The sequence below is a fragment of the Coloeus monedula genome, assembly GCF_965178545.1.
Source record: "Coloeus monedula genome assembly, chromosome: 24".
Classification (NCBI taxonomy): Eukaryota; Metazoa; Chordata; class Aves; order Passeriformes; family Corvidae; genus Coloeus; species Coloeus monedula.
Genome location: NC_138804.1, coordinates 891244 through 909966, shown reverse-complemented (window position 1 = coordinate 909966; position 18723 = coordinate 891244). Strand labels below are relative to the sequence as shown.

At 52.3% G+C, this 18723-nt stretch overlaps 1 protein-coding gene across 3 annotated transcripts in view; it reads left to right on the top strand.

Annotated features, from left to right (window-relative positions):
• The first annotated feature begins 340 nt into the window (after positions 1-340).
• MAN1C1 (mannosidase alpha class 1C member 1) overlaps positions 341-18723 on the top strand; it is a 57050-nt gene continuing 38667 nt past the window's right edge. For all 3 annotated transcript variants that reach the window (XM_082296648.1, XM_082296649.1, XM_082296650.1), the window contains exons 1-2: positions 341-588; positions 1323-2277. In XM_082296648.1, the coding sequence (XP_082152774.1) occupies positions 1711-2277 (567 nt within the window). In that variant the 5' untranslated portion in view covers positions 341-588; positions 1323-1710. The remainder of the gene's footprint in view (positions 589-1322; positions 2278-18723) is intronic.

The window sequence follows — 18723 nt, the reverse complement described above, 5'->3', positions numbered from 1 at the left end:
AAGCCGCGGCTGAAGGAAAGGGGCGGGGCCACCGCTCTCCGAGCTCGAGCCGGGCAACTGTGGTAAACAAGGGGGCGGGGCCCGCGGCTTTCCTGGCGCGGGCAGCAGCCAATGGCAGAGGCCGGGGGAGGCGCACCAGCCAATAGAGAGCGAGGGCTGGCGGAGCCGCGCGCGCTGATTGGCTGGCGCGGGCGCGGAGTGACCGTTGGCGGGAGGGGGCGTGGCGGGGGGCGCGGCGGGGGCGGGGCCGGGCGCTGTCGCAGTGAGCGGCGGGGCGGGCGGGGCTCCCGCGCTGCGCGTGAGGGCAGCGGGCAGCGCTGCCCCGCCGGGCCCCGCGCCGGGCACGGAGCCGGGCGAGAACAGAGCCTCCCGAGTAGCTGGGCGCAGTTAGGTGCTTCCTTCCTGGATGCTCGGATGGGCAAGGAGAGGAGCTGTCCGCTGGAGAGCGCAGCCGCTTCCCTCTCCTAATTGAACGGGCACCCGGGAGCGCTGGCAGCAGCGAGGGGCTGTCGCTTTTGGGATGAGCGGGCAGGACTGAGAAGATTTTGCTCACTGTAGGAGCCAGAGAGGCTTGGATTTGTCAGAGGGGTGAGTAAACAGCGCTAGGGGTAGGAGAGCGTCCGCCCCAGCGGGTGTGACGGTGCTTGGGGGGCAGCGCTGTCCCTGCCCGCAGGAGAAGCGGCGATTTGGGGGTCGCACGTAGGGTTTCAAGCCGTGTCCTGCTGCCTTGCGGGGTCTGAAAGTTGAGCTCTGTCTCTTCCACAAGGAGAGGATTTGTGTGTGGGGGGGGTATAGATAACTCTACCAGACAGAGATTTGGGAGAAATTTGCCGGGATCTATTTAGCAAAACCAAAACCCTTAAATTTTTGTTGTTGTTGTTGTTACTGGTTTTTTCCTCGAGAAGCTCAGCCCGAGCCGAGCTTTCCGCATGGCTGGTTTGCAGCCCCATCGTCCCCAGCCCTGCGCTGGCGAAGGCAGCTCCTGGCAGAGGAGCGGAGCAGCCCCGTCCCTGCCTGCCTGCGCTGTCCCAGGGCACCCTGCCTCTCCCGGGGTGTCCCAGAGCACCTTGTCCCTCCCGGGGTTCTCCGTCTTGTCCCCGGGGCTGCCCCGCCAGCAGAGCCCGGCATCCCGGCGCTGGAGGGGAGATGGTGCAGAGCTGGGAGCTGCTCGCAGACCGGAGAGCTGATGCCAAGTCCGGACAGAGGGAACCGAACTAGTGCCGCTGGAGGGTGGGGGACCGGCCGGGGACAAAGGCTTGTCTCGCCGGCCGCATCTTTGGCGGTGTTGAATGACCGCGCTCTTGTCTCCCCCCACCCCGCAGAAATGCTGCAGCATGAACCCACCGCCGCCTAGAGAGACGGGCTCGCACCGCCCCGGCGCCGCTGCCTGAGCCAGTGCCGGAGCACCGTCCGGCCGGGAGCCCGCACCGGGACCGCCGCCGCTCGCAGCCCAGCCCAGCCCAGCCCAGCCCAGCCCCGCGCCGCCGCTCGCCGCCCGGCCCCGGCGGGATGCGCTCGCCGCCGCCTTCATGCCGGCAGGGGGGACGCTGAACCGCCGCTCCGCCCGGCCCGGAGCCACCCACGTGCGATCCCCGGTAAAGGCGGCCGGTGGTGCTCAGGGCGGGCCCCCGTGAGCCTTTCGCCGCAGGAGCCAGCGGCAGCCCCCGGCGTGGCGGCGGGTCCCGCCCGGCGGCCGCGATCCGGTGCCCCATGGTGGTGCTGCGGAAGCTGCCGGGCATGCCGGGCTGGCCAGCGGCGCTGGGGCTGCGGCTGCCGCAGAAGTTCCTGTTCCTGCTCTTCCTCTCGGGCCTGCTCACGCTCTGCTTCGGGGCCCTCTTCCTCCTGCCCGATTCCTCCCGTTTCAAGCGCCTCTTCCTACCCCGCCGGGCCACCGCCTCCGCCTCCTCTTCATCCTCCGCCTCCTCGTCCTCAGCCTCCTCCTCCTCCACCCGCGACACCGACCTGCCCCGCAGCCCCCCCGCGGCCGCCGAGCCCCGCCACGCCAGCCCCGCCGCCCCGCGCCGCCTGCGGGAGAAGCTCCGCACGGCCGCCCGCATGGCCGGGCCGCCGGCCCGCACCGCGCCCGGCTCCCGGCAGCAGGTGCAGGGCGGCGAGAGCCGAGCCCAGCCCGCCAGCGCCGCGCCCCCGGCCCGGGAGACGCGGGCCCCGTTCCGCTTCGACTACGAGCGGTTCCGCCGGAGCCTCCGGCACCCGGTGCGGGGCGGGCGGCCCGGAGAGGACCCCGAGACCCGCGCCCGCAGGATGAAGATCAAAGAGGTGGGTGAGGAGCGCTCGCACCGCGCCGGCAGCGCTCACGGCCGTGTGCCCGCACAGTGCTCCCTCGCCTCCCTCCGTGGCCACGGCCCCCTCGGGCAGTCCTCGCCTCACCTCAGTGCTCACATCCCCCCTCGGTCGGCTTTCACCTCGCCTCACAGCCCCATCACCCCTCAGTCAGTCCTTGCCTCCCCTCACAGCCACATCGCACTCAGGCAACCCATGCCCTCAGTTTTCGGGGCCATGTCCACCTCAGCCCTCACATCTGTGTTCCCCCTCAATCAGCTGTCACTGCCCCTCACAGCCACGTCCCCCCGAGTCAGCCATCGTGCCCAGGTCCCTCCTCAGTCAGTCCTTGCCCCTCTTCACAGCCATGTCTCCACCTCACTGCCCCCACTCTCCTCACCCACCTTTCACCTTGCCCCCATTTCTCACACAAGCTGCCCGTGTCCCCTTCTCCCTCCTTTTCCCAGGGAAGGTGGCAGGAATTGGGGTGTCCCTTTCCAAGGGAGTGTCCCTGTCACTGAGCACACACCTCCACGCACCAGAGAGGAGACGTTAGGGCTGGCTGGTGGGGTGTGACTGAAATTAGGGAAATTTAAATGTCAGCTTGGTTATTAGGAGGGGAAAAGGGTTATAGGGGGAAAAAACTCACTTGGTGGGAGATGTTTCTGGTTGTGCAAGAGGCTCCATCTCTTGGGGGGGTCGCACAGAAACTGGGAGGTGACAGAACTTGGCTGGTCCACAGGGACGGAGGGACGGGATGTGCCCGCACAGGAGTCGGGGAGGAACGGGAGGCTCTGTCCCTGTAGATCCCTGTGGGACTGGCACTGGAATTGTCACCCACTCCCGGGAGCTGCCCTGGCCCTGACCCCGCTGAGGCGGGGTAGCCTCGCTGGGGGGGCTCCGGGGGTGTCAGGGCTCGGGGGGTTTGGCCCCGTGCCTCCGGATCGTGCATAAAAGCCTGGCAGCCTCACAGACATCACGGAGCAGGCTGTGACCCAGTTAACCAGGTTTGTGTGGGATTCGATTGTGGCTGTCGGATCCTTTGCCATGATGGATAACCAACTTGGAGGGAATTTTGCTCTCGGAAGAGGTGCCAATAAGTAAAAAGCACAGATTTAATTAAGCAGAGTATAAATTTCCTGGGTCTGTGCTCTCGCAGAGGTGCAGGCATCCAGCGACGGTGCTGCCCTGGGTTGAAGAGAGAATCAAGTCAGAGAATAACGCACCGAGGGCTTTCATCCTCTCCAACCTGCCTCTGAAAAACAGTTTTTAAAGCTCCCCCCTCCCGGTATCTTTGTCCGGCACTAAAACAAAGGCTGCACCTCTGGTGAAATTTCAACTCCTCTGCCAGGCGACCAGACACAACACACCCAGGGGTGCGGGGTTTCTTTGTGATCCCAGGTGGGATTGAGCCATCCTTTCCTGCTGCAGGGTGTTTGGAATATTCCAGCACCCGGCCCTCACGTGTGCCTGGATCTCTGCAGATTCCCACCTCCAAGGTGTGTCAGGCAGCACGACATACCCGGGAATATAACCCAGCTTCCACTCTGTGCAAACTAATCAAATGGAAAAAATCAAATTTAGGGGAAGCGAGTGGCATTCAGTCCTTCATTTGGAGTTAATTATTTTTTAAATATAGCATTATTTCAAGCTGTATGGATTCAGCCCCATCTGTTTCTAACAGCCATAATCAGTGCTGGGTAGCAGAGTTAGAGTTTTCAGGGATGAGAATCCATAAATATTAGTTTTATGCTGACAGCTAATTACTCTTCAAACAGAGCCCTTATTTCTTAAAAGTGCCTACACTTCTGTTTATTCAGAGAGAGAGAAACAAATATGGTGCTGAGATATGAGGCTGAACACGCCGAACAAGGGAGGGTGGTGCAGCCTGGGGAAGAGATAAGGTGTGTCTTCTTTTTGTTAATCAAAAAGACAAGAGGAAGACAAACCAGGAAAGTTGGAAGACAAATGCTGTGTAAAAAGAAGCAGATGGAGGGAAAAAAAATAATTGCAAGGAAGAAGTGATGATACAGCCTTTGGATTAGCAAATATTGCTCACATGATGTGAGATGCCAGCAGGGCAGGGGGTGGCTTTGCTGGCTGTTCTGAGGTGTGTGCAGTAGCTGCAAGTGGCTTTTCTCTCCTTCCTCCAGAGCTTTAAGTCCTGTAACTTGCTAAAACGAGTCCCAAACTGTCCTTGTGCTGGAAGCTTTGTTATTTTCTTTGCCTTCCCTCAGGCCATTCTCACAGGTCAGCACCTCTGTAAGGGGGAGGGTGGATGTGGATGGGATTTGTTGGTGTTTTTTTCCCCATCTGCCTGCCAGATGAAGGCCAGGAGGAAAAACTGGCGCGTGATCAAAGATGCCCAGAGGTGATGCCCAGCCTAGAGAGTTGGAGCTTTCTGTTTTCCACAGGACCCTTCAGTCTGAGGAATTCCAGCCAGGAATCCGAGCTGCTGCCCATTCTTTCCCACCGCCTCTGAGCTGCCTGATGCTTCAGCTAAAGAAGAGGCTGTTCTGTGTGGAAGGTGTCAGCTCACGTAGCCCTGCTAGACTTTTCCTGCTTGAAAATTAAGAGTGTGAAGCCCTGTGGCCTCTTCCACTTTGTTGCTGTTTGGGAAAGCCCTGTGGAGCGTGAGGAGCACTGGAGCTCTTTGCAGAGTGAGGAGCCAGGCTGGAGTGGATCTGCCTCGCTCATTGCTTTGCGTGCCACTTCCTCGTGGTGCAGAGAGAAAGAGAGGGGGCTCAGCCGCTGGAGGTGGCATGTGGGAGTCTGTTAAGAGAGTAAATGCTGCAGAGAGCTGGGCTGATGTGTGCGTGCAGGTACCTTTGCCTCATACAGACAAGTCCAGGGGTCAGTTAACAGTTGTTTTCTCGAGAAGTAAAAAAGAGAGCACCTGTATTGCACAGCCTTTGCTGCTAAAGGTCACCTGGAGAACGGTCTGGGATACACTGCTGTGTGCTCCTGTGGGCAGCCCAGGGCTGGGGCACTCTGACCTTTCCAGGAGAGCTGCAGAAAGCCAAATAACAAATCTCGCCATGCCGCAGGTTGGGAAATTTTGGGAGGGATTATTCATCTCTTAAGATGACCTCTGGAAAAGGTATTAGTTGTGTAATTGATCAGTCAGGCATGGCTTTGGGGATTAGCTGATTTTTTACAAGTGCCAAATACAAATCACTGATGCTCAGGAAAAAAAGAGAAGTGGTTGTAGCTGGCGAGTGACTGCAGAAATGCCACAGTGGGATTCCATATTTATTTGCTCTCAACAATTTCCAGATCAAATTGGCTCGGGGAAAAGTCAAAATTATTTCCCCTCCAACTGCTGCCTCTGCAAACTCAGCCTCAGATCTGAGGAAATCAGACCGTGTGGTTCCTGCCTTCTGCATCGTAACCAGTAATAAAGATTTTGCTGGTGGAGCTGAGCTGACAGTTTTGCTGATGATGGATGGAGCCAAACAGGCTGCTCCTTGCTGCACTCCTGCTGCGTTGGACTCATAGATCTCATAGGTGGGGGAAGCAGTGGGGAGAGAGGGAAGAGCATTTCTTTGAAGTGTTTTTATACTGATGCCTTTTCCTGGTCTTAAAATCAAGAGTCAAACACGGTTAGAAGGGGAAAAAGGGTTTTACTTTGGCATTTATTTTAAGGATCCTTAGGTGCACACATCCAGGTTGAATGCACCGAAATGCACCCCACAATGCCCCCCCAAAGATTGGATATGTAATTATAGGTGTTACTAATTAGCAGATCTATCAAAGATTCCCTAATGAGAGGCTCGAGTGAGCCCCCCTCCCCAAGGAACCTTCCCCTGGATGGTTCTATCTGAGTTTACAGAATGTGTTCTGGAGAGGACCTTGGGCTCTGGGGCACACTATCCTCTACCTACGAAGCTTCTGAAATGTTGAGTCTCCTGGCTGAGCAAACAAGTCCAAGAATGGAGGCAAAAAGCCCTAAGAATACAGGAGTTGTAAAAAGGTATAACAGGGGTATAAAAGAAAAGGCAAAAAATTATCATGGCATCAATACCAACCCTGCTAATGCCAACCACTGGAATGAGCCAGAGCAGAAAGCTCATCATTAAATACTTCTAGCTCAGCCGTGGGGTGTGAGAAAAATGTGGTCAGAGAGATTTACTAGTTTTTCTCCTCTGTTTTGGGTGCAAAAGGCATGTTTCCATGCCTGAGGTGTGAGAATGCCTCATGCCTGAACCTGGCAGTGTCCTCTGTCCCTTTTAAATAAGGGAATGTGTCAAATCCAGGCAGGGATTGTACCCCTGGCTCTGACACCTGCAATCTTGTTTCACAGTGCAGTTCTCTTCATCCTGGCTTTTCCTCCCATCTCCACCTCTACCTGCCTCACCTGGCTGTCGCCTGTCCTCTTCTGACACAGCTCTGAAGATGTGTTTGTTCTCAGAAATCACCCCCTGGGGGGAAGGAGGCCACCACAGCCGGTGTACGCAGTCACCCTGCAGTCACTCCACACATCAGCAGGTGGATCAGTCTTTCAAGCACAAATATCTTGACAGTTTATCACTAAAAGGTAATTAGCAAGAAACAGGGATGTTACCAGGAGCTCGGCTTCTGCACCAGGGAAGTCCCTTGGTGTTGGTTGCTGAGTTCCCTTTGTGTGTTTTTGACAGTTGTGACTGCAATGAAAAAAGTGCTCATTCTTGGGGCAGAGCTGGGGAAATGCTGCAGGTTGTCCTGAATTTGTGCCACAGCCCTGACCCCTGCCGGGAAAAGTCTGAGCTCTGGTGCTGCTTGCCTCTGGCACACCTGTGTGGGTGTGGGTGGTCTCCTGGAGCTCACAGGTGCACTGGGGGTGGGCTGTGATCACCAGTTTGTCAAAAGCAGGGCTCGCAGCAGTTCTCAGGCCGAGCTGGGCTGTGAATCCATTATTGGTCATTTCTGACCATCTCCTTTCCACAGCCAGCAGGACAAAGATGTCAGACTTCTCCCTTTGCCTGCACTGTGCAACTTTCTACTCTTCCGTTTGGAGAAAATGCCTTTTCTTGCTGTAATCTGGGGCTGAGCAGCACTCCAGGCCAGTCGTGTAATCTGTCCGTGGTTTCGGTACGTGAGGAGCACCACGCACAGTTCCAGCTGGAAATGCACCTCCTGTGCACATCTTCCTCATGGAGCACGTGGGAAATGCCTGATCCTGTGTGCAGGTCAGATGGAAACCCAGGGACTTCCAACAGACTCGCTCAGGCTGCTGGGGGTGAGGAAACCAGTTCTCAGTAAAATATTTACTATGATGGAGTGGAATTATGATCTCAAACCAGTCAGCTGTGCTGTGATCAGATTGTGATTCTTTCTCTGGGGTAGAAATACCTCTGCAAGAGAGAATTTCTGTGCAGTTTGAAGCACTGGCTGGCTCCAGCCTTGCTGGAATTTTCCTTTGCTGCACACTCCTCATGCATTTATTTACTGAACCTGTGTGAGGGGTACTGTAGTGTAAATCCCACAAATGGTGCATGCAGTGGGTTTTTTGCTTCAGTAGCCTCCGGTGGATTCATGCAAACAGAATTTAGACCTGACCTCGAGCCTGTTTCAGCTGTAGGGGATGCAGTTAATTGACTAAAAATGTATTTGTTCTGTTGGTAGAGTGCATGAGCACAGGAAATGCCTGGCGTGCTGTGATCAGCGCTGCAGAGCTGCTTGCCTCAGTGATACCTCAGAGCTCTCCCGAGCTGAGGGCACTGTGGAATTTGGGAGTGCTCTGCAATTTGCAGACACTTGCTCTTCTCTTCCCCAAATCTAGCACTGAAAGCACTTGTTCCACAACAGCTAAATTTGATGCTAGACTGGTTTCTGAACTGCCACTTAGAGCCAGCGCACGGCTCCAGCACTGCAGAGTTGTTGGCGTGCGGGTGATGAGTGACTGCGAGTGCTGGGCGTGGGGAGATGAGTTTCTAGGGTGCCCACAGATGTGTTGTGCTGAAGGACCTGCACCTTCCTGAATCACTTCAGGAAATGCACATCAGCTCCTTGAAGTTGCTTGGATTGGAAGCCAGGTTTAGGGCAGGGGGATGGAGCCTGGCTGTGAGCTGTCGGTAACATCCTGCTGTAACCTCCCTGCTCTGCTGACAGTCTGGGGCCTGTGCACGTCCAGGTCTTCAAATATTTACTAAAAAGCAGTCACCTGCATTAAGATTCCATCTTTCCAGCCAAAATTTTTATGGGCTTATGATTAACTTCTAATCAATGATTAAATCTGCCCCTTAATGGGAGAAAGATTTTCGTGCTAAGTGTTCTTTCCTTTGGTTCTGTATGCAAGGCTTTGCCATGTGAGGTTAATCCATCATGTTTGGTTCCCTCTGTGATTCTGTTATTGTATAGATTGTTTATCATTTTGATGTTTTTGAATATGTTTTCCCGTATTGAAAACAATTCAGATTTTAGATGGGGAGGCTGAGGGGGAGAAAGGGAAATGTACCTTAGTACTGAATGAGAGACTGACCTGAATATAAAGCTGACATGGAGCTGTCAGAAGGAGAAGGCAGGAAGGAATATTCACTCCTGTGGTGGGAAGAGGAAATCTTGGTGCTGGGAGCATTCTGATTTCTAAACTCAAGGAAGAGACTACATTTACATTCCCCAGAAAAATACTTTTCAGTGGATGCTGTGAGTGGATTTGGCATGAGGAGCACACACTGCCGTGATTGCTGTCTTTACTCTGGGTCCCCTGGCACTCGAGTTCATCATCTGACACCACATTTTGGAAGGGCTCCAGAGGAGCTGTCGTGGGCAGTGGTGTCTGTGAGCCACACATAATGTGAGGGCTTTGTGCATGATGGACCCAGAGCATGGCAGGAGACAGAGCACAGTGGGAACTGTGCTGGAGGACTGGATAATAAACATCCCCTCTTTATGGGACAGGATGGCACTCATCTGTACCCTGGCTGAAGGGGCAGAGCACCCTCTGGTAATTAAAAGCAGGACACTTTGTGTTCTGTTCCTGAGGGCAGATCCATCGTGGCACCGTGTGGAGCCAGCGGGCACCTCTGTGAAATGGGCACACAGTGCTTAATCCCTAATCCAGCAGGGGAATGTGCAGCAGGACTCTTTCCTCCTGGGCTCTCCAGCATTCCCTGGGAGGACACTGGAGCGTGAGTAACAGCGAGAGGTTGCACTAAACTGAAGTGACTTCCGTGCTTCCCTTTTGCATCTCCTTATCCTGCCAGCAGAGCTGCAGGGTCCCCTGTGAGAGTGAGTGTCTGCTGCGTGCTGGAGTCAGAGGAGAGCTGTGCAGCAGGTTTGGGAAGGGGAGGTGTGTTCGTGAGGCTTCTTCCCTGAGCCAAAAGGTAACGGAGTGCAGCTTTCCAGGAATGGGAGCCCTGCACGCTGAAACCCCCTCGTGTCCTTAGAGCTGTCATGCAGCTGGGGACCTTCCCCATCCTTGTGTTTGGGATTCCTTCTGTCACCTGTCCCTGCCCAGTGTCCCCCTTGGCTGGGCGAGCCAGAGGCACCGATCCCGGCCGCGGTGCCTGTTCCTCAGTGGAACAGCAGGAGCCTTGCACTGGCCCCCTCAGTGGGGCACTCTGGGGGTCTCCCAGTGCCGGCAGCTTGCACTGAGCTTTGGTTTCTCTGTGACCTCTCCCCTCTGTCAAACCCAATTGAAGTTTTCCAGCTCAGGAGTTAGCGGGGAGGACGGGCAGACGACAGCGGAGCAGAAAACGGTTCCTGGGTTTATTTGAGCTAATTGTTCTGAAGGCTGGGATTGAGTGGGAGCCAGGAGCTCATTAGTTCTGATCTGGCCTCCAACACTTGCCTTGCATGGCCCTAGAGCTGTTAGATTTCCTCTCTTAGATATTGCAAGAATAAGGCTGCAAAGAATATTAAAGGCAAGAGATGGAGAAATCCTGCAGCATCTCGTGCCAGCAGCGCTAGCACAGGATGATGATATATGGTGAATGTTCCTCCTAGAGAGTGTCCCTTCCCTTCAGAGGGACTCAGTGACAGAACTCCTGCTGATTTATGGAGCAGGATGGCTCTGCAGGCTGTCTGTGCTGAGAATTGGAGCCGTGTTAGCAACGTCCGAGCAGCCGTGTTTAAAGCAGGGCTCTTGCTCTAATTGTGTTAACATGATTTCCCTGGGCAGGGAGGGAAGTGCAGAACCGTGTACTTTGCGAAGTAACAAAGGATAATTATAAAGTAATCGTGTTTCATCCATCCTGAAACCCTCCTGCTGCCTGGGTTAGCCAGCAGGATAAAATACAAATAAAACACTTCCAGTGGAAACGGGATTTCTGGCTCTCCTTCCATCTGAGCCTCATTTTTCTCTAGAGTTAACTAGGAAGGACACGTATTTATATTGGAATTCAGCGCTGATGAACCCAAACAAACCCTTGGCTGCTTTCTGGTGCTGTTTTGGCTTTCCTGAAAGCCATTCTCCAGCACCAAGACCATGTCAGGGTTCCTCAGTGCTGATCCACCATGGCTGCATTCAATTATCTTATCTCTCAGAGGTTTGTTTTGGGTGTTGCTGATCCCAAACAACCAGAACGTTGTTGCTGCTGCCTGTGGCTCTGCCCACTCTCATCCGTGGCTGCGGAGCAGAATAATTTAAAAGGTTGATTTCTGAAAGGCAGCTCTGGCTGGCGTAGGATGAAGCCATAGACAATTCTGTTCTCTATCTGGTTCTTTCATTTCTGGCTTTCAAAGGTTTAAATAAAACTTGGAGATGAGTGTTAGGGTGGGATTTGGTAAGTGGAGGCTTGTTCCTTAGGCCTGAGCAGTTCTGTGGGTGCCGTTTCTGCACTGATGTGGAGTCTGTGAGCAAGGTGGTGCCTCCTGCCTCTAATTTGGATGTCTTTATGGCTCTTTTCTGTAGTTTATTACCCAGGTCCCCTCAGTGCTATTCCTTGCTCTATGCTGTCAGCAGCTCATCAGTCACTGTCGTGTGATGGCTGTGCTGGAGCAGTGCCAGGGCCTAGCCTTGATCTCTCTGAGGATGGGAGGTCAGGCCCAATGCAAGCCAGGCCCCTCCATCCTGCCAGCTGAATCCTCACACTGTTCTCACATCCATTCCACCAACCTCATTTTCATCAGAGATCCGTTGTTTGCAACCTGGTTTGTATGTATATTTGTATGTATTGTGGGCTCTGGCACTCTTGGAAGGGTTTATCAGCCTCTGGCTAATAAATTCGCTACTGTGGTCCAAGAATTTCTTGTACCACTTTTGTAAGGTGACAGCTGTGACACGTGGCTCTGGGAAGGCTCTGAGTGAGTTTCTTGTGTCTGTTATTAGCTATTACCTGTGATAAATTGTTGGGCTAATCTCAGCTGACTACTTAATACTTGAGAATTGCTCTGTTCCTCTCTTCAGAAGTTCTGATCACGAGGAGCTCTGCAAAAGGGAGAGGACAGCAGTGCTCCAATCTGTCCCTCTGAGCAAGGACTACAAAGACAGATGGGGAGCAGGTGAACCAGCAAGAAATCATTAAACTAAACTCATCCTCCCAGATTTCTCCTGCTAAGCCATCCAAGTGTGAGATGAAGCACGAGGTGTGCTGGCAGTCCTCAGCCTCCCTCTTTCTCCTGTTCCAGCATTTGGACTGAGACAAAGCCAGTTTCCAAACAGATGTTCCTCCTGCTCCCTAAATCCATTCTCACAGTGCAGAACAGGAGCGATGCAGGATAACTCTTGGCCTGTGTTTACATTTTTTTCTTCCCTTCTTTCCTTCCTTCAGTTCTCCCATCTGCTTCTGCTGTGTTTTGGGCCCCTGAGCCATCCGTGTGTCAGAAGCAATTCACACCTTGTGGGTGCTGGGGGGAGAGGCAGCTCAGCTGCTGGGCCTGGAGCGGGAGAGTGAGACTGAAATGGGGACAGTGAGAGTGAATTGAGCCTCTGAGGGAACCTGGGACAGGGCTGTTCCCTCCTGATGGGAAGGACTCCTTTTGTCTCTTACGGATGTGGTGGTTGTGAGGCTGATGTTCACTTTTTATCTCTGAGAATGCTTTGGAAACGTTCCCCTGGCTGAACGGGAGCTCTTCAGCTGTCCAGCCTGGGCAGAGAACCCCGGCTCTGGTGCAGCCTGATTTCCACCCCACACAGTGACTGTCAGGGTGTTGCTGCTGTGGGCAGGGAAGGCTTTATTCACCTGCCTCGGGATGGCTCTGTGCCAGATTTACACACAGATACTCCAGAGCCTGTTGAGTCTCTCTCTTCCAAGCCCACCCAGGATTCCTGCCATGCTCCCACATCCAAGGCTCGGGAGTACCAAGCCTCCTGTCTTCTCTGGTTTGTTTCTTTTCATTATTGATCTCTCTGCCACTTGTTCCCCAGCCTGTCAAACAGATGGGCCCAATTCTAGAGACTTCGTTTTTCTTTTTTCTATTTTCCTTGAAAAAGAAAAGCAAAATGTTTCCACACCTTTTCCTTTCCTTCCCTCTCCTTGCAGCATTTTGGGTTACTTATGGCTACAGCTCCTTTTGAGCATCCCCCTGGGCTGTGGCTCTCCAGAAATGAGAATCCTGTGCAGATGGTATCTGTAGGGGAAGGGAAAAAGCCTTCCCTTGTCATAATGCAGGTCTGTAAAAACAATCCTGCTTCGTGTTTGTGTTTTCATCCCCCTTCCCATTCAGTGTGGGGGGATTCTGGGGAGGAGCTGATGGATTCTGGCCTGGCTGTTCAGCTGCTGCCCATAACTCACCTGGAATGCTGGGCACTTTCTAGGAGGATTTGTAGTCTGTGTGTAATTAGGGATTTACAAGGCCCGTGTGCTGTACATGCTTGAAGGGAAGTAGCTGAAATGGAAGAGCCCTCAAGGCAGCCTGCAGGAATGAGACAGTGCCCAAAATCTTGAGAGCTCAGGAAATTCCCTGAGTGGTTTGTGCTGCAGGCACAAAACCCAGGAGGGGACTCGGAGGTGACATTTGAAGGAGTGTCATTACGAGGGAAGTAATTTTTCCCCCACTTCCCTTCCTTAAAGCATGCTGGACTGCAATAGCAGTCCCTGAGAAAAGCCAGACTGCCCAACCTGGAGTGAAAAGGACCTGAAAAAATGCAAATAGCAGTGTCACCAAAGTGTGCTGGTGGCTTTCTGGTCCTGCTGCTGTCCTGTGTGCCTGCAGGCCTGGCAGCAGCTCAGGAGTAGTTGTGTTTGACAGACATCTCCTAATACACAGCAAGAGTCAGCTTGGGAAGTGAACTGGGACATTGGGGTGTAAAAACCCCAAACCCCTTTTATCAGGACCTTGCATTTCTTCCCTGATTTCCTCACGCTTACAGACATTGCTCAGAGAGCTTCTTCTGCCTTCTGTGGTGACAGCAAGGGAGACCAGAACTATTCCTTTGGTTTCAAGCTCATCTTTCTTCAAGTGTCACCTCTTCAATTTTCAATCCTTCCTGTACCCCGCTATTCACCTTCTCTGAGTTTGCTGCCACAGCGTCTTCGCTTTGGCCTCCCTCACACAAGCCCCAGTCAGACCTGCCCTGCCACACTGACCCCAATCCTTTTTGCAGCGTGCCAGGATGACCTGTGGAGTGTCCATCTAGGGACAAACTCATCTCTCTGCTATAACAGGGTCAGCTTCCCTGGCTGGGGCTGCCGGGTGCAGACCGGACATCAGGGGTTGCATTTTCCTGCCAGCTCCCCAAACCTGGTGACAGCAGTGCCTGAGTGGCCTCTGGAGGTGATGAGCTTAGCACAGGAGCAATATTTATGGTGTTTATTGCTGGTGTGGCTGTGCAACACCAGCCTGGCCGTGCTCTGGAATATCCTGAGTCTGATCAGCTCCAGGGGCTCGCAGGGAACACGGAGCTGAAGTGTCAGGGTGGCCAGGAACACAAATTCCTTTTATTCCTCTCAGAATTTTCCCCCGGCTTTGATTCTGGGAAGCGAAGGAGCCGAGGCTGCAGCTCCCCTCATCTCTGCACTAAATCACCGGGTGCTTTGGTCTAGACTTGCAAATTTGTTCTCAAACCGTAGTCGGCCTCTTCCAGGCCAGCATCTCATTACAGAGCCAACTGCAGAATCAACTGCTCGTGCTGACGTTTCCTGATTTAGATGCAGCTGGATCCAGCTGGGGTTTAATGCCTCAGATAGCCCTAGAAGGGTTTTATTTTTTTTTTCCCCTCTTGACACCGTTAAATCTAGTTGCATTAGGAATTTAATTGGGTGTTAGTTTAATTGTGGTTTGAGCTGTTTTCTCCCATTCAGCTTTCCTAGCAGGGACTGAATCAGGGAGACTCTTGAGTTCTATTTTTGTCCTTGCTGCTAACACTGACAACCTTGAGCTGCTCTGTGCTGGGCTTTTTTCTGTCCCCCCCCCCAGTGCAAACCAGGCTTCCAGTCCTGCTTTTCCCCTGATTGTGGTGGGCAGGGGGTGCTTGGCTCTGCAGGTCTGGGCTGGAGAACTCACCATTGCCCAGCTGGACTGGCTGGCTGGGAACAGTAAGGAGAGCTTAAAACTTATGTTTTTTTATATTGTAACTTGCTGGAAGGTGATTTGTTCTGACTTCCTAAAGAATTTCCCCATTGTTCCAGTGATGGAGATCAGTTTTCTGAGCAGTGTCTTTGGCTGTTGTGCAAGAGAGGGTGAGCTGTGATAGCAGCTGATGGCAGAAAAATCCACCCTTGCAGGTTTGAGAAGGAGCTGCCAGAAAAAAATTGAAACCCCACTCACCTGTTGCTGGAACTGCTCTGTTACATTTACTTCCAGATAAAGCTGCCTGTAGCAAGCAATTCCCAGCTTCTATCTGCCATCTCCACTATCAGCTGATGTGTTTGCAGGCAGGAGCTGACAGAGATGGAGATTTTGGGTTAGAATCCTCCAGGAAGAGCTGGAGCCTCGGGGAGGAGTTCTGTGCCCAGGCTGCTGCTTTAGGTGTGGAAAATGAGCTGTTATCTTGTGTTTAAGGAAAACTTGAGTAGAACAGTGGCAGGTGTCAAAGAGGCGAGGCTTTCCTGAGCTCTGGGTGTCATTCCAAAGGGAGTATTTGCAGAAATCTGCTTTTGAGGGAGTTGGTTCATGACAGGAATCAGCCCTGTACTGTCTGGGAGGCCAATCAGCCTGGAAAGGGTGTGATCCCAGCACTCCAGGGACACCTTCCACTCTCCCAGGATGCTCCAAGCCCCATCCAGCCTGGCCTTGGGCACTTCCAGGGATCATGGGGCAGCCACAGCTGCTCTGGGCACCCTCATTGACCAAGCGAGCTCGGGCTCGAAGCACTTCAGCTGTTTCTTTATCCAGTGCACTCTGGATATTTCTGGGTTCAATACGAGCTGGGTATTTCTGTGTGCAGTACACTCTGGACATTTCCACCATGCCCAGGGGTCTGAGAGGAGAGGGCTGAGGCTGTGTTGTAGATGGAGGCACTGAGGCCCAGTGCAGTGGAAGTTGCCCAGAGGATGTGTCAGAGTGGTCAGTGGAAGGCACAGAGGAAGGAGCTGGAGTCGGGCTTGTGCTCTCTTGGCTTCCCTTTGGGAGCGACAGGCTCAGGTTTTACCCCTTTGCCATCAGTTAAAAGGATGAGTTTGATTTAAAGTGGGAGAAGAGAGGGGGTGTTGGATCAACAGGTGCCAAGGTGAGGCTCTCGTGGTTGGCAGCTGTGTGAAGGCCGATTAAATGGAAAGCTCTGCAGTTCCCTGAGTGCTTCATTCCAGGCAGGAGCTAACATGGCTGCTGGAAAACAGGCAGGTTAGCCAGCGTGTCTTTAAATTGCTCAGGTTCCTGTTGGGATCTATTGGATTTACTGTAATCTTTAATTATAAAGTGTAATTACTTTAGGATGGATTATCAATGTTGGTGTCCGTCTCTGGGAGTTGCTTGGTAACGTCCCTGGAGCTGCAGCTCCTCCTGCTCTGCACTTCCAGGCTTTTAAACCCAGCCAGTGGCAGCCTCTGGATATCAGTGTCTGCCTAAATGGAACATCTCCATCCACTGGAGTGAGCACACAGCCTTTTTGTTATCATTTTGCTGTTACATAAAAGCATTACCACGGACAGTGGCCCAGAGAAGTAACCTGAGAAGTTGCTCAGCTTTCTATTAAAGGCTTTCAGATGAATTTTTGTAGCATTCTGCCCTGCTGTTTGCATGGATATTTAGATCTCTATGTGATCATACTAAAGGCAGCAACACAAAATAAACATGATGCCGTTTCATTACCTTTTCTACAGATCCTGAATTATACAGGTTTATGCAAGTCTGATGAGGGAAAAATACATCCATTATTCCAAACAGAAATGAGTTATCCCAGTGTGTTCAGGCAGACTTTTTCTTCTTCTTCCTGCAAGACTGACAGTTCCTCTTTTTCTCTGCCTCTTGTCATCTGGCAAATTATATCTTATACAGCAGGGGAAGATGAATGGCATTATTGCAGCTTAAAAACCCAAACTGGGACAGGGCTGCCGTGGGGCAGCAAGGAGGTTAAAGGTGGGAAAGAGCAGAACAGGTCCTACTTTTGAAACTGATAGGACAAATAATCTGCTTCCAGCTGCAGGAAAAGGAAGAGAGGTGGGGGAAAAAACAAGTTAGGAATACAATGGGGAAAGAAATAATTAGAATTACACTCATTCCCCCCTCCTTTTTTTCTTTCTTTTTTCTTCCCTTTTTTTTTTTTTAACCCAAACTGGAAGTTTCTTTGATACTTTTTAGTTAAATATTTGAAGGGGAGTTGAAGGAAGGAGGCTAAAGAGCCACAGAAGTGGATATCTTGTGAGATAATGGCTTTGTGTAATGTTCCTTGGAAGTGCTTGAAAGGGGCTGATTGGTTGGTATATTTAGATTTCATCTTTTAAGCATTTACTAATTATCCCAGTCTAGATGGATAAAACTAATCAAATAGCTGTTTGGGAATGCTCTGCATTTGGAAATCTTCCCTGTTAACAAAAGGAGGGCAAGTGATGCTGGGGGGGAGCTTTTTCTTCTTTTTTTCCCCCCTCTCTTCTCTCCTTTTGCAAGTCCATAAACCCAGAGATCTGGAGTGGTTTAGTTATTAAATGTGCTAAAGATTTGCTAATCTCTTCAAAGTGAAAATGCTTCCTTGGTCAAGTTTTCATCCAAGACCTGTTTCATCATTACCTGGATCACAGCATCCTCTGAATGCTTTTTGTTCTGCTGCTGCCTCTAAGAAACACAGATGGGCTTGAAAGGCAGGTCCTTTTTGGGTTTGGATGGAGCAAAGCACGAGGAAAGATAAGGGTCTAAATGGTGAAAATGATAGTGCAGGTTTTCAGATTTCAGTTCTGTTGTTTCTAGATGATTTTAATACAGAATTGTCTGGCTGGGCAGCTGAAACTCTCCAAAGTAACAAGTGACTTACAGGTGAAAGAAAAGAAAAAAAAGAAAAGAAAGAGCAGTCTGACAAATTAAGTTATAAATTTGGAAGTCCCTGCTATAAATCAGTTGAGACCTGCAGTGATTAGAATACCAGGGCCACATAGATAATTACCTATTAGGTGGCAGATGGCTCACTGGTGAGAACAAAATCTAAAGTTATGGATCTATTTCCGTAATTTTTGTGGTTCTGGTACCATTTTTCAAATGCAAAGTGGCACAGCGTTAACGCTGATGTATTGTGATGTGCCAGGACTGGAATGGCATAAAATACTCACTTCTAATCCTGGTGTCTCATCAGAAATGTGCCTGGAACACCTCACCACACACATTCCCCTCCCAGCTCCATCCCTTCCCTTCCAGCCTGGAATTTGGGATCTCTGCTCAGAGGAAGCTGCTGTGAATGTGCAGTCCCCACTTTCAGGACTTTGCTGAGTCCCTTCAGTGGTTTGGAAGCTGAGGTGCTAAATTTGGACTGGAGAGGCAGCTGCAGGGAGCCAGAACGGGCAGAGTGGTGCAGATGCTTTTTTGGCTCTTCAGCTTTTCCAGTTGCTGCTTTTTGGAGCCGTCAGTGCAGAGAGGAAGGCTCTGGGATGCTGGGAGATGAAAAGCTGCCACATTCTGCATCCTGCCTCCCAAGTCTAGAGGCTTTAAAGGCAGCCAGCACAGCGTGCTTCACCTAAAGGGAACCTGGCAGCTCGATGAGGCAGCACTTCCAGTCCCATCCATGCCCTGTCTCCCTGATGATCAGCTCAGGACTGAGCAGAGCTTGAGACAGAAATCTTTTGGGGAGGGAACTTCTCGCAGCAGCGTGACAGAGACAGCTGGAAGGGCTGAATAGGCAGATGAGGAATGCACGTGTTTGCTCCATCAGCACTCGGAGCCCTGGGTGAAGCAGAGCACTGTGGAGCCTGGCAGGCCTCAGGCCCTCCCTCCTTGCGTGAGGAGAAGGGAAAAGAGGAGATTTCCCCTGCAGGAGATGTGGCTGTTGGAGGCTGACTGACAGGAAACCCCTGGGTAGTTTTCCATCACCTCCCTGGGATGGAAGTGTCTGCAGACTCTGGATCCCAGGGGTCTGTGCCAGCGTGGCAGAGATGGCTGGGTTCACTCTGGACCTTCTGGAACTGAGGGGTTAAAGAAGTTGAGGGAAGGAAATAACTT